The 15,335-nt window shown below is 33.4% G+C and overlaps 1 protein-coding gene across 1 annotated transcript in view; it reads right to left on the bottom strand.

The window, feature by feature from the left end:
* Positions 1-1,369: 1,369 nt before the first annotated feature.
* Positions 1,370-15,335, bottom strand: part of mub (poly(rC)-binding protein mub) — a 300,043-nt gene continuing 286,077 nt past the window's right edge. Inside the window, exon 9 of the mRNA XM_023164514.2 lies at positions 1,370-15,093. Within this exon, the coding sequence (XP_023020282.1) occupies positions 15,009-15,093 (85 nt within the window). The 3' untranslated portion in view covers positions 1,370-15,008. The remainder of the gene's footprint in view (positions 15,094-15,335) is intronic.

Raw genomic sequence — 15,335 nt, 5'->3', positions numbered from 1 at the left:
GGAGTCCTTCCATTTCGAGACAAATAATGGGACAATAAGATGGTCTGCAAAATCACCAGATGTTACTGTTTTGAAGTATTTTCTATGGGGGACATTGAAAAATAGGATTTACGCTGGCAGAGAGATAAAAAATGTGGAAGACTCGAGATTGAGGATTTTGAATGGTTTCGCAACAATGCAGAAAATAAGTATATTAAGGCCAATAAATAATATGAAAAACCGAGTTTGAAATGTTTTGAGATGGAAGGACTCCAATTCGAACATTTATTGCGCCAATAATTTTTTTGGGTACCTATATAAATTACTTCATTTCAATTTTCATTACAATTATAGTGTTCGTTTCGGATGTTATTATTGCTGTCATTTCTTTTTCTGCTTATTAAAACACATATACTTAATATATTTCTGAAGTAGATATGTTTCAAATAATCATAAAAGGTTTTCTTATTCGAAGTTCATTGTAGAAAACGCTCAGAGCAATGGAAAAAGAATGAATAGGTACCTACAAAAAAATGAAAAAAAAAACTCTCGAAAAACTCTACGATCCATAGGGAGACGTTAAAGTTGCTACCTATTATGTTTTTATTCAACTTAGTCAACCAATATGTCTGCGAATAAAGTGGATATAGGCAAAAAAATTATTTGGGAAATATATATATATATATATATATATATATATATATATATATATATATATATATATATATATATCCCATATTTTATTACTTGATATTTTTCAATTCCAATCTTTACTTGTGTAAATTGAAGATTTCCATGCTTGTTAAAAAGTCTCAGGAAAAATAAAGTATTGTATTGTATTCTACCACGGTCCTCAAATCCTCATACTCACCTCAATATATTCTGAATATTAGGAATTCCTCTGGGTTATCCTTTCAGAAAACTTATATTTTCTCACATGACAATAAACACTTTTTTCTGATCCTCAAACTCACCTCATATTATGTCTATAAAAATATTTAATAAACTTCCAACATTCATTAAGAAAATTTCAAATTCCATAAATAGCGTTAAAAGTATTCTCTATAAAAAAAAGCCTTTTATTCACTTGTTGAATATTTTTAAATTGATCTGGCTGCTGTTTATACTGTTTTTTTATTGTTTTATATAATTATCTCCTACATCTACTATTGATTGCATTTTTTTCAACTCCAATCATTTCTCAACTCAATATATTCTGAATATTAGGAATTCCTCTGGGTTTTCCTTTCAGAAAATTTATATTTACTCACATGTCAATAAAAACTTTTTTCTGATCCTCAAACTCACTGAGAATTTTCCTCCCTTTTCTTTGGACACAATAAGGAATGAAGTCTGTTGTTGAAATAGGATACAATAAAACATACACACATAAATATTCACACTTTATTAACCAAAAACAAACATAAAACATCTTAATATGAGTAAATATGCTAACATTTTGCATATGGAAAGAACAATAAGATATGTGCATTAACTAGAACTGTCTTTTTTTGCTGATGCTTGCACATTCTTTCTCAATAATTATTGCCTAATTGATATATTTAAAAACTACATGAACATGACTCTCTAACACGGTAAAATTTCTAACTCAAACTGTGTCAATGTCTTAAGCTGTTACTCGTAAAAGATGATATGGTGCGGGAAAAATTGTTGAGCAAGTAACGAAGGATATGTCCAAGGATATGGTGTGTAACTTCTATATTCGAAATTAGATATAGAGTAACAGCGTGCTTCTACACTAAAATACAATTACAGTCGTGTTGTGATCTCGGAAGCGAAAAGCACTAGAAACAGCGTACATATAGATATATAAACCTATTACTTGCATTTCACTATTTTAACATAACCTAATAATACAACTGTTGTTCATTTCATAATTTGACAAATGATTACCTCCGAATAAGTTACTGAATAGTGGTAATGGATTGAAATGAATTATGTCATGAGTTTCTCTTCGAGATTCATGAAAGTAAGAGTATTGTTTGGATGTATAATTAGGATAAGAGTGGTTTCAGGATGAAATCAAAATAGTTCTTGACAAACAATAATTGAAGGGGCGAATCGTAACATGCAGCAAAAATGTTTGGCAATAGCCCAAAAATATTATGGCAACATCGCAAGGTGTTATATAAAAATGGAATCAATTCTTGAATTTTGCGGCACCTTATTACTAAATATATATTCTCACGAAATCAATACTGTTCATAATTTCTTTAGAGTCTGCTCTAGACGAAAATCTCTTTAAGATAACTACTTACAATACAATATCTTAATTGATAAAGACCCTGTATTTAATAAAGGCTATATAACTGATATTTCATGTTTAGCTGATTGTGATTTTTTTACATGGAATTTCAGGGTGCTGAAACAGTTTATAGAATTTCAGCATCAATAGGTGACTTTGCAAAAATATTTAGTTATAAATCAGTCATATATTTCTAAATACAAAAATTTAAAATGTTATATTACATATTTTAATCATTATAAATGTATTTGGTCTATAATTCCATAAATAAATAACGTAATTCACAAGCATTTTGTTATTTTTAAAGCACACAAAGAAACTATCACAACGTCTAATATCACAGAAAAAAAAATTTAACGAATAAAACGATTACGAGGTTAACTATAATGATAAAAAAGCATTTGTGACTTTATAGTAAAAAGGAGAGAAAACAAATCATTGTATAAATTGAAGCCACTTAGAAGAATATCCAAAGTATGCATTTTTTATATCAGATATTTTAATTGAATTATACATTAATGGCATTTTGAGTTACCTACTTGGAGTTTTTTCTGCTGGAATATGAAATTCTGTTCCTTTTGATAAAGCGATACACCAATACTGTTTACATTCCTTCAGCCGAATTTAAATCTAGCTGAAGAAAAATCTATTACTTAAAGCTTACATTATTCAAAAAATCTCCACTCCAAAGTCAACAATTACTGTTTTATCAGCTAAGCAGAAATAACCTACCTAGAGAAATGTTCAACAACACAAAATTGCACCATTCAACTAATAACTTTTCAGCAAAGTTATTGATTTATGGAATTATGCATAAAGACAATTTCTACCACATTTGGCACCTTAAGTACTGAGCATAACGCTACAGATGAAGCTAACCGTTGATTGCCTGGCACAACACGACAACTATGAAATAGCCAAACATTAAGGCCCCCGCTAACAAACTACACTTCTAGAAAATCGAGCGGAGAGAACATACTCGCCTCCCTCGTATTGATTGAGTATCTTAAAACTAGGCTATAGAAGCATCGAACAAAGCAAATTTGCCTTTTTGAACGGCTGGTCCTTGAAAACAAATTTTTTTACGGTTGTAGAGAAAAAAATGACACATTTGAAGAAATATAACCATTAGCGGTCGTACCACATTTTTTCTATACTTTCGTAATGAAAATTCAAGCTGTTGAAGAATACTACGTTTGATCGTTTCCAACAAATAAAAATTAGGTGATTTTTTTATGACTAGATATGATCATCGTTCCCTACTAGTCGTTCGTAGCCAATTCTTGCATACAAACTTGGAAAATGACCCATTCTTCAGGAACTCTTAAAAAACGTAATCTTAAACAACAGCTTTTTAATTTTTTTTGCAGGTTTCACAGGTCCTGTACATATATGTATTTTTACAATTGCATCTACCTTTTAGAGTACTAAGTACTTTTTTTGACTCGAAAATTTGTACAAGAGTCTTTGATCCAATAATTGGCACATTATATTTAACATAATTCTAATATTATGAACAGTCAGTAACACAAAGGGATAACAACAGATTGTCCCCATTATAGTCAAACGTTAAGACTTAATAATAAAAATACATCCATTTGTGATGCAGCCTAGTCAATGGAGTTTATTTCAAAATGTTTATGTTTCGACACTTTTGGTACTGACTTAGGTTAACATTTTGAAAATGATTCCATTTTTGAGCTCATAAAAAGACTAGACTCGTGATAATGATGAAGTATTAGTTAATAGAAGACTAGAATACAATATCACTACCATTAAATAACAAACATTTTTTTGAAGAAAATCAAAGTGACCTTTGAGAGTTTTGAATATTTCAAAGGACTTTGTGAACAACGCAAACTCTTTGTATGGAAATCTTGGAATAGGAAATGAGGCAAAGGTAACACAGTTGAATTTATTATTTATAATACATTCCCCAGCAGTTACCAGGTGAACAACTTTATATTTTCTATCCATCTATATTATTATTGCAAGTTTTAGCTTGTCCAACTAATGCATGCATGAAAATGTTTTCAAAATAAATCTAATTCTTTTTTCAAACTATTTACAGTCCGGTTATATAGGATGGTCGAAAAGCCCACCTCTAAAATACTGGTATAGACCACCTAAGAATTGGATCAGGCACCACTTTTTATGTGTCTACAGCATTTATTGTCATTAGCCTCGTATTTTTGATAGGCTACTTAATAATTCCCCGAGCCACCTATGGAGTCTCTTGTCGATTTGCCGTATCTTCTGACCAGACCCATAGCAGACAAAATTTTCATTAAGGTGAATGAATTCTCTGGCCGAAGGCGGATTTGAACTCACGACCTCATGGTCGAAAGTCAGGACAGCTACCACTGCTGCAATTAACAACCAAAAATTATTTGTAAGGGTGTCTGGCTATTCTTACGTTTTCCTTAGTTATGAAATTATTTCATCCACTTCATAATCTGGGGTGGAATTATGATTTCTTGAGTTGGCTGACTATACTAATTTTTTCAATGAGAAAAGATGTGGCTCTTGAACCGTGGGTTTACATTTTTTCCAATTTCATTGATGAAAGATAATGCTTCTTGTCGATTTGCCGTATCTTCTGACCAGACCCATAGTAGACAAAATTTTCATTAAGGTGAATGAATTCTCTGGCCGAAGGCGGATTTGAACTCACGACCTCATGGTCGAAAGTCAGGACAGCTACCACTGCTGCAATTAACAACCAAAAATTATTTGTAAGGGTGTCTGGCTATTCTTACGTTTTCCTTAGTTATGAAATTATTTCATCCACTTCATAATCTGGGGTGGAATTATGATTTCTTGAGTTGGCTGACTATACTAATTTTTTCAATGAGAAAAGATATGGCTCTTGAACCGTGGGTTTACATTTTTTCCAATTTCATTGATGAAAGATAATGCTTCAGGGGCAAAAACACCAAAAGTTTCTGATATTTTCGTAGTTAGCAACTTTCTCCTAATGAGGCAACGGCACAAGCTTTTGCAGAAGTAGCAGGAAGATGGTAAGTTGCTAATGTACCTACACAAGTCCCAAACAACTGATTTTCTATGAAACAAGTGCCATACCATCCGGCAGTTTTCCTTCGTCTCAACTTGAACCCCTGGGTTCCAAAATCCCAAAATGTTTGCTGAAGTTAATGCACTTTTCATGAGATCATTTATGGCACACAGCTCAACCCATGAGCACAGTGTTGTACAGAGTCAAAATCCAATGGCAAGTCTGAAAGAGTCATTATCCAGTAGAGTCCCAAGTGATGCTACAGGAATATCATTTATCCAAGCAGCAGATTCTTTCACAGTAAGGGGCTTTTCAAGTATTAAGTGAGCATATTTATTACAATTATTTACCCCCCCCATCCCACTTGTCAGCAAAAGTAAGCAAATCTCTTATCCCCCCCACCTTGAATTGTTAGTTCTTGCTTGTAACAACGCCACACTTTGTTAACTAATTTCTGTACATTTTGTACTTTCGTATTTGTATGAAATTTTTTGAAACTTTCGAACAATTTTTGGTATAACTTGGATTTGTCTATTTGAAACGACATCTCAATTGAACAATGCAATTTTGGAGAAAGTGTATCAGCGGTAACATAAACATTAACGTGATTTGCTTTGCTTACAATACGTCAATCGTACCGAAACAATAGATTGACAGAAGAAATTTAGACAAGTGAATAGCGCGCGGTAATTCCCCTCTATTCAGTTCTAAGCGAGTACCTAACCGTCAATATTATTTGTGGGAATCCCAAAAATGAGTTTCGTTTTCAAACATAAACAATGTGTGGGTTGCCATAGGTGTAAAAAAGTAAATAACTACTGCTGACGTAATCACCATCTAGACTCCTCGCCCTCCATGTCATCAAAACAAGCAAAGCAAAGACCCCCGCCCCCTTACGTTATATTTGAACACCCCCTAACTGCGAGAAGACGAGCCTTATTTTTTGAAGTTTCAGAGGCTGTTTTCAGTAGAATACTAGTTGTTCAATCTCGTAATGGTATATCCCATGGCCTCTGGTTTTTCACGGCTTCAATGTTTACTGTTTGGTTAGTTCTGGATTGCCTCGATTGAAAACAATCAGATATTGGCTTTGGGTATTGTAACATGACTTTCATCAGATTTGAAATGCTGCATAATGAGGACATAAATGATGCCAAAGCGAGTGAAGTGACAAAGAATTCCTAATCGTCCCCTAGAAACTGGAAGTGATGACTATAACCAAGTTTTGTCTTCGATACGGTTATTGGTGACCAGTTCTAGTATCTTTTTTAAATCACCATCGATATACTGTAATCCCATCATGTCACGTAGAGTTGTACCTCAAACTATACGATAAATTTGGAATGGCTAATGGATTCAATGAATGCAAAACGAAAAAGAATCTGTCAGGTCTACATTTTCCAAGTGCTCAAGAACCTTGAACCCTCAGCAGTTTCATTTTCAGTATGAATTGAATAAAACCAACAAGTCAACAAAGACCCTCTCTTCATTATCTTCCTATGAAATTCAAATATCAAGTGGAGTGAAAAACTTGATCTCATCAGAATGTCTTGCGAGAAATATTTTTGAAGTGAGTCTTTGACATAATTGTTTTGTGGAGGAGTCATTGCTTCCTACTATTTTTCGATTGCATAACCTTCTACAATCTAAAAAATGAACAAAGTTGAACCAATATAAAATCTGCAAGAGTGTAATAAATACATTTTCGAATACGAGAACTGACTAATCACCCTCAGATACTTCCCTCGAAGATGGAAGCATGCCGTAGTTGTCATGATTCCGAAATAGGGCCAGAACCCGCTGTTTCCCCAGAATCCTCGTCCGATTAGTCTGCTTTGCACAACGGCTAAGTTGGCTGAATGTGTTGTGCTGCAAAGACTAACAGAAGAAGTTGAAGATCGAAATGTTCTGCCTGACGAACAAATCCGCTTCAGGAGGGCACACTCCACCGAGCTACAGGCCCTGAGACTGGCCGTAAATTCCATGTCAGAGCTGAACAACAAGAAGACAGTCCATCTCGTCCTCCTGGATATTTCGAAGGCCTTCGACCAGTCTGGCACAAAGGCCTGCTACACAAAATGCTCGGTTTCGATCTGCCTCGGAGTCTGGTCCGGTAGATTAGGTCCTTTCTGAAAGGCAGAACATTTCAGGTCCGAGTTGATGGAACCCTGTCTACTGTCAGAGAAATCCAAGCTGGAGTGCCTCAGGAAGCTGTACTGTCTCCACTACTGTACAGCCTTTATGTGAGCGACCTTCCGAGGTTCGACCACGTGAAAGTTTCCCTTTACGACGATAACACGGCTCTCTTCGCCTCTTCCATGGTGCGGGCGTTGGTGGTCGTCTACATGCAGCGCGCATTGGAAGACCTCGAACGCTGGTACCTTTACTGGAAGATCCGGGTGAATCCAGAAAAAACTCAGGCGATAGATTTTGGGAGACTTAACGTTTCGCCAGACACAGTCAGGAAGGGAGATCGAATGGCAAACGCGAGTCAAGTACCTAGGTCTTTAGGTAGATCGCCGTCTCACCTGGGCAAATCACATTGATTACATAAAGAGCAAAGTTCAGATGAGGATCGCTAAACTCTATCCTCTGGTCAACATACACTCAAAGCTCAATCTTAAGAATAAGATTTAATTATACAACACGATGTTCAAGCCTGTCATCATGTATGCTTCAGGAGCTTGGGGACAAACCGCCACGTCAAACCTTTCCATTTTTGAAAGGTTACAAAACAAACTTCTCAGGATGCTGGTGAATGCACCATGGTTCGTGCAGAATGAAGACATCCGCAGATATTTGAAACTGTTAACTATACGGCAGTCCATTCAGTCGAGGAATCAGAGAGTTTTCGAGTCAGCGGAAACTCATGATAACCCATTAGTTGGGGAAGCTGTAGATTACACTATAGACGTCCCCACTCGATTAAAAAGGCCCCATCCCTCAGTTGAGTGAAGGCCCCACGACGTCTGCTAAAATGAATAGTTTGTACATCAAATGCCCCAGTCAGGAAGGGGTACACAAGGCCAGAGCGACATAAAGGTAATCGACCTTTATGTCGCCATCCAAACACCGTCAGTTATAAACCATTCGTCCTCCTGCCAAACCTCAGTTGAAAGGGGAAGGGAAAAATTACCAACCTGATGAAAATGACTAATTCAACATTTCAATGGTTTATATTACGCAGTAACCTTTTGGGGTGATCTTTTCATTTTGCCTTTTATTTCACTTCAGCAGATTCTCTACTGATTTAGCTTTGTTCATTTTCCAGATTGTGATTACATACCCCAAAACAAAACAGCCAAAAAATGTTTAAAGGTTGCTCAACGTAAAATTACACAGATTAGTGATAAAACTGATAGATGGACATTCATTCCGAAAACTTGAAACAAAATTGAACTAACATCAATTTGAATGGTAAAATGTCAAAACATTGGCATTCAGAAGTGTTACGATTGCGTCAAATCAAATTCTCTCCATATACAATACAGAAGCAACTATAAGATCAGATGAATACATTGCTATTCTAGATTATTGTTAACATTACGTTGCGACAGTGCAAAGTTTGATGAACGTGATCACAGTTACACTACTGCCATTCAGAAATATATAAATATCATTAACTGCAAAAGTATTGCATTGACTTTTATTAAAATAGACGAGTGAAATGAGCATTTTTGGTATAGGGATGGCCCACTACATAAATCTAATTTTTGGTTGTGTCGATCATTTCGAGTAGAGGTTTCCATCAACACAGATTAATTAATTCACAGTGGAAATAGCATAGAACATTAAACATATCAGTAACGGGATAAAATTGCCGAAAAATTCATGCCATTCACCTTCTCAAAAAATAATTACTCAATGAGCCTTTTTCCTGAGAATAGTACAGCAAACGTGTCACGAGAGGCAGCACTGGTAGTAGGGACAAACATAAACTATTCACATGTAAAACAGTGTTATTTACGTAATATTAATTTATTATTCAAAAATATAAATCTGATATAAAAAATTATTTTGTGCTAGTTTAATGCCAACAAAGCATTGCTGCATTATAAATCCTCATATTAATGAGGTTAGATGTAAGAAATGGATACATGCTTCGAGGAGAGTGGATTTAACAGTGCAAAAAATAAATGAATATTCATATGTATGATCCAAACATGAAATGAATAGTAAATTTTCCATAGTTAATTACCATTGAATAGAATGAGATATAACCTCAATCGTTTATTAAATAATATTCATTTATTATATTTAATTGAATTTATTTCATTACCATCTATATTTGATTCATATTTTACTCGGAAATAAATCTGAAATTCATAATTATTTCAAGTTTCTTTCATTACAGTTTGAATTGACCGCTACTCTTTTACTAGAGTCTGTATACTAACCTGTCTATTAATTCACTGTTTTTCCAGTCAGGTACTTTTAAATTACGACATGCAAGCCAACGTTTTAATGTTACAACATTGTTATCCTTTACAGTTGCAAATTTTAGTTTTGCTCAAGAAAAATCTTCTTCTGTTAAAAACATTCTTTTTTAATTGTACTTTACCATATGTTTATATGAGGATTAGGCAGTATTTGTCTCTACCGAACTACTAGCGCAGTGAGTGATTTTTCCTACTTCAGGAAAAAGGCTAATTGCAATGTGAAGACCGACATACGAAAAAAGTTTATATTTTAGGTTATATATAAACATTGATGTGCAGCCTATGTGATGAGCATTGTTCAATATTGAAGAAAATTTTGGCACAATTGTTGCTTTGGAAGAAAATTTACACTAAATAACGATAATGAATACTTATGTACCACAGCCCAATATAAAAAATGCAAATTTTATGCAAATCTACGATCACAAAGTGCCCATATCACTCCAAAAGTTCACACTAAATACTGTCCGATCAATATGACACCATTGAACAGAACTTATAACAAAATTATTCTCTTTACAACTGTAGTTTTTCGGGGGGTTTTCTTCATCAGTGGATACAAAAATATTTGAACCTAGCATACCCTGTTAGAATAAGCCAGAAAGAGTCAAGTTCCTTTATACTGGGTGGCAAAATTTCAAGTGCACACTATTGCTATCTCGTAAAGGTAGAAGATACGATGTTGGTTAAATCAGAAAAAAATGCACTTTTCAGAATGCAATGGATTCAGAGAAATCCAGAATATCGTGAGCCAATCTTGAAACAATCAAAGAAATTGAAATCGCTGATTTTGATTCTTTGATATCTTCATTATTTAAAATTTAAAGGTATTTGATTAAACTTCATCGAGGCTACAATTTTTTACAATACGAACCTGTATTTTTTTTTTAAACAAGCTACGAAAACTGTAAAATTTGTCTTGAAATATTCAGTTGAAATTTTGAGAGCACCATTTATTCACACTGAATGTTTATTTTTCATTATTGTTATAATTTACACTAATGTAATTTCCATTTAGTACTATTGTTATATTGTTATTGTTTGTTATATTGTTTATTGTTGCTTAATATAATTGTTATTTTCAACTATTCTTTTTAATTATTCTTTTTTACTTGTTTCAGGGATTTCAAATCATTTTATATAATAGACAATGGAAGTCCGAACTAGTGAAATTCACTATTGTTATAGTTATTATGGTATTTTTTGTTTACTCACGAACCACATTACTCTTCCTTTGCCTTTCACTTCACAAATATTGTATCTGAAATTTAATATCTAGGTGAGTACCTAATTTTTTATTAGAAAGTAAAAAACTGAACTAGAAAGCCTGGATTATATATTCAAAAATCAATTATGCTTGAAATAAATTACCTGAAAAATTAAAAAAATATAAAACAGGTCATATATTTTCCGAAAACTGTATATGTATATGGGGGAGATGCGTATCGTGAAGCCAAAGACAAGTTTTCATTGAATTTTGAAGAGCAAAGTATAAGTGAGGTTATTTTGGGCTGGGCAGATTTGATCGAACCGAGGCTGCTGTATTCCCAAATGATTTTTTTTGTTGTTTATTGTGATACCAGCCTCGATAATGAACTGTTGTTTTCTAAAAGCTCGCAAAGAGAATTGTTTAAGCTGTTTTCCGCAGTTATTCAGATCAATTTCAACACAATGTTTTGTAACAGCAAAGAAAATCTCATAAACAAAATTATGGTTTACTTCAATCATGTTGATTCAACATAAAAATCACGAAAGTAAATCAGAACAAAGAATTTTATTTTCATTCCTTAGATAATTCTTTACAAACATTTTCAGGTTTATTTGTTCCAAACTGTTGTCTTGTTTTCCATTTAAACTCTCTGAGGCAAATGGTTTTTTACTGTTGTTTTTCTGTATTTTGCTAAATATTTTACGTTATATATTTTTCTGCTCAAAAAAAAACAAAGAGAACACTTATCAACTTCCCTATACCAGCATAATTTCTGCCTGGAAGTTTTGTATTGAATAAATGAATAAAATTGAAAAGAAATAAGTTAAAAATCAAAATCAAGCATTTCAATTTTTTCATTATTTCAAGATCATGCACGATAGTCCCGATTTCTCAATATAATTCAGTTGCATTCTGAAGAGAACATTTTTTGTTTAATTTATCTAACTTTGTATCTTCTACAGTTTCTTAGATTCCAATTACCAATAGCGATTACAGTCCCATTATGCACCAATACAATATTATGCCTAAGAAGGATAGAAGAACTGTTACAGATCTCATCATGATTTTCAAGTTAATGAAAGGATTAGTCCTCTGCCCAGAGCTTTATTCCAAAATCGAGTTCAATGTTCAGGGTAGAACGTTGAGGCGTACAGAATTCTTCAAGTTAACTTGCACAAGGACAAATGCTGCTCAAAATTCACCACTTTATAGAATGCTTAAAACCTTTAACGAAATTTGCAATGATATTCAATAATTTTGAAATCTCTTAGACTGTTTCAAACGCAGGTGATCATTTCTGTAGTCTCTGTCACTCTTATAAATATTATGTTATTCTTCGATTGTCCAATGTAATTTACAAAAAATTTAAATTTACATTCTTTTTTCTTGAAGCCTACTTGAACTTGAAGTGGGTTCTCTATTGGATTTGTTAATCTGTTTGTAACCCCAATATCGGTAAATAAATAAATAATGATTGTACCTAATAAAAAAAAATAGTGTGCAATTAAATTTTCGACAGCAGATACTGTGAAAGGAAATGCGGAAAAAAAGTTGTAAGCCACTTTGGAAAGGGCAATAAGATCAAAATGTATGAACAACATCCTAGGAAAATTAAGTTATTAAATTATTTCGTGCACTCTTAAATTTTTCAAGAGTACCATGAAGTCATATTCGCGCAATTTCAAGTTGTGACGTAATTCTTTTCGGAGCGCGGTAAATCTTAATAATTAAAAAAAAAAAGTTTTTCATAGTGATCAAGTCGTTCGAAAAATCTTAGAACTGTCAGTTAGCTAGTGAGCCTAATAACATATCCATACAATATTCAGTTGGTATCATTATTCAAACTTATTGTTTGTTGGACATTGATAACATAATAATAATTGAACAGAAACATCAATGTTTCAGTTATGTCTCTTTGATATAACTGAAACATTGGAGGAAACCAGTTTAGACTTGAAAATACGGTTGGTGGCAATGAATGACACATGAACATTACTACACACAGAAGTAGTCAGCAAAAGTCGTGTTAGCCGCCAGCTGATTGGACGGCGAAGAAAGACGTCAACTGAAGCAAATCAGAAACCCAAAATTTGGGTTACTATATCAAACTCTTCGAGAAGTCATTACATTACATTGTGTATTTCTTTGAAAAGCGTTTTCAATTGTGATGACTGTTCTCTCTTCAATAAATCTATCAATCTGACAGAAATTGAGGAATTTCTCGAGTATCAAGCTATTTGAAAAAACCATCAGTAATAAATATATAACGCTATTTGTGCGCTTGAAAAAAAATCGTGAAAATACAACCCCAAATAGGAAGGTATATAGTGTTTTCACACTGAAATTCATTTACCATATTCAGTATAATCCAGATTTGGTCTTTAGTGACTACTATTTATAAGCAAATAGACAATTTTCTTATTAGTCAGTGGGCTATGCTTGAAGACAGGCAGTAAACAAATCTAAAGAAATGCACTTTAAATGTTCAAGCTCGTCTCGGATATACCTACACAGTAGGTTGAATGTCCACTGACTAATAAGAAAGTTTTTCTTCCTTATTCAGAGGAATCGGGCAAATTTCGGATATGCAGTTGGTTACTCTACTTGGTCTACTAGATGGAGTGATATTTTTGATGTTTGCTCCAACTTAAGACAAGGAATAAAATACTCTGAAAGAATTTCGATTTTCAATTATGGAATATCATTAACTTCAGGTCGATGATGGTCACTATCTTGCAATGACGAGTGGCTAAGGAGTCCGAAACCGGTCTGCAAGTGTGCCCATTCCAAAACTGAAGGTCGACTCTTTCAGTTGTATTGCCAATTGCATATGCAGAAAATTTTCTGTGAAGATTCCTGCATTGACGCCTGTCGGATATAATCCAACGCCGTTCATGGTATTAGCCAGTAGAGTAGTTGTTTTCTGATAGGCGTCAGTACATTCTACCTACTGTATAGATATATCCGAGACGGGCTTGAACATTTAGAGTTCATTTCTTTAGATTTATTAGAAAATTGTTGAAGACATAACTGTCTCATTTTAGAATATACACAACTGATATGGATTCATTACGATTTTGCTCCCATTTTTGTTGATATCCAAAAACCTATACTAATTTGTCCTGGCTCTTTGCTAGATATTTTTCATAGTTTCCTCAACCTAGTTTACTTTCTCTACAATAAATTATTTGCCTTTGATCGAATGCCTGTGACTCGCATGCTGAGTATTCTTCGTCTCTTCATTGTCCTGATTGAACAATGGCAGAAATTGTTTCGTATATTTTTTCTATGACTCTTCGAACGACGACCTATCAATTACTAGAAGATTGTTTCATTACTTCTATTCAATTTCGCACCTTGACGGTTTAGAAACAAATGAAAGCCTAAACAATTCAATGTCAATTTCATCAGTTCAACAATAATGGTAATATATTTCTGAATCCACTTGAGAAATTCAACCCCCAATAATAACATGTAATTCATTCACTGCCCAGAAGATAAAAAATTCTTCAGTAGTGGGTGACATGAACTAAACAAATAAAATCAAGTACCCAATTATTTCAACGCTGTGATATTGCTTATAATGTATGAATCCCATTCATAATCAAAAAATATTACTAAGCATGAAAATATAAACTGTTCCATCTTTCGAATAATATATATGTTTTTCTATTGTTTCATTTCAAATAACATGCATTTGAAGATTAATTGAAAATAATTTATGGTATCAGCCTCAAAAAAGACAGTGAACGAATTAAATAGATACAAATTTTAAAAACTTCTAGATATTCAACAACAATCCGATGATTTGTTAAAATATTGAGTCTGATTGCACCTTCGAAATGTATCTATCAAAATTTCCTAGCAAACAAAAATATTCAGGGTGTATCTCAACATTTTATATAAATATAGCATTTTATAAAAATTCAAAATAAAAGTTCTTTGGCTTGATCCCCAGTACCAATCTTGTGTTTTTTTTTCATTAAGCGACATATTGTCAACAGTTAAATTTCACAGATCAGATCTTCCCTAATTTGTTATTACAAATACCGATAAAAGTTGGGGCCCTTCTAAACCAGTCCAGTGATAGGGTGCTCCTCAATGTATCGGGGCTTTGACGATGTGATTCGGAGCTATGTAGTGATATCCAGGTAAAGGTAATCCAGCAGTCTCCATGGATATCCTGATAACACAAAGGAAAATTTAGACAATCTGTTAATCAAACAATTCATTTTTGTTTTGAATTTTTGTTACCACTGAGAATCAAAATATACCTATTTATTTTTGTGTCACTTAGAATATTTTTTTACCGTTCTGAACCTTGCCAGTCAACTTAATTTTGTCGAATAGTCCAAAACTAATCAATAAAGTTTGATAGTGTAATGGTGAATTCATGCATACTAAATTGGCAAGTAGCAAGTAAAA

The sequence above is a fragment of the Leptinotarsa decemlineata genome, unplaced genomic scaffold, assembly GCF_025532065.1.
Source record: "Leptinotarsa decemlineata unplaced genomic scaffold, Ldec_3_MD MMD2_tig00026361_RagTag_RagTag, whole genome shotgun sequence".
Taxonomy (NCBI): Eukaryota; Metazoa; Arthropoda; class Insecta; order Coleoptera; family Chrysomelidae; genus Leptinotarsa; species Leptinotarsa decemlineata.
Note: the sequence above shows the minus strand (reverse complement) of the source record. Positions and strands in the feature narration are given on the sequence as shown.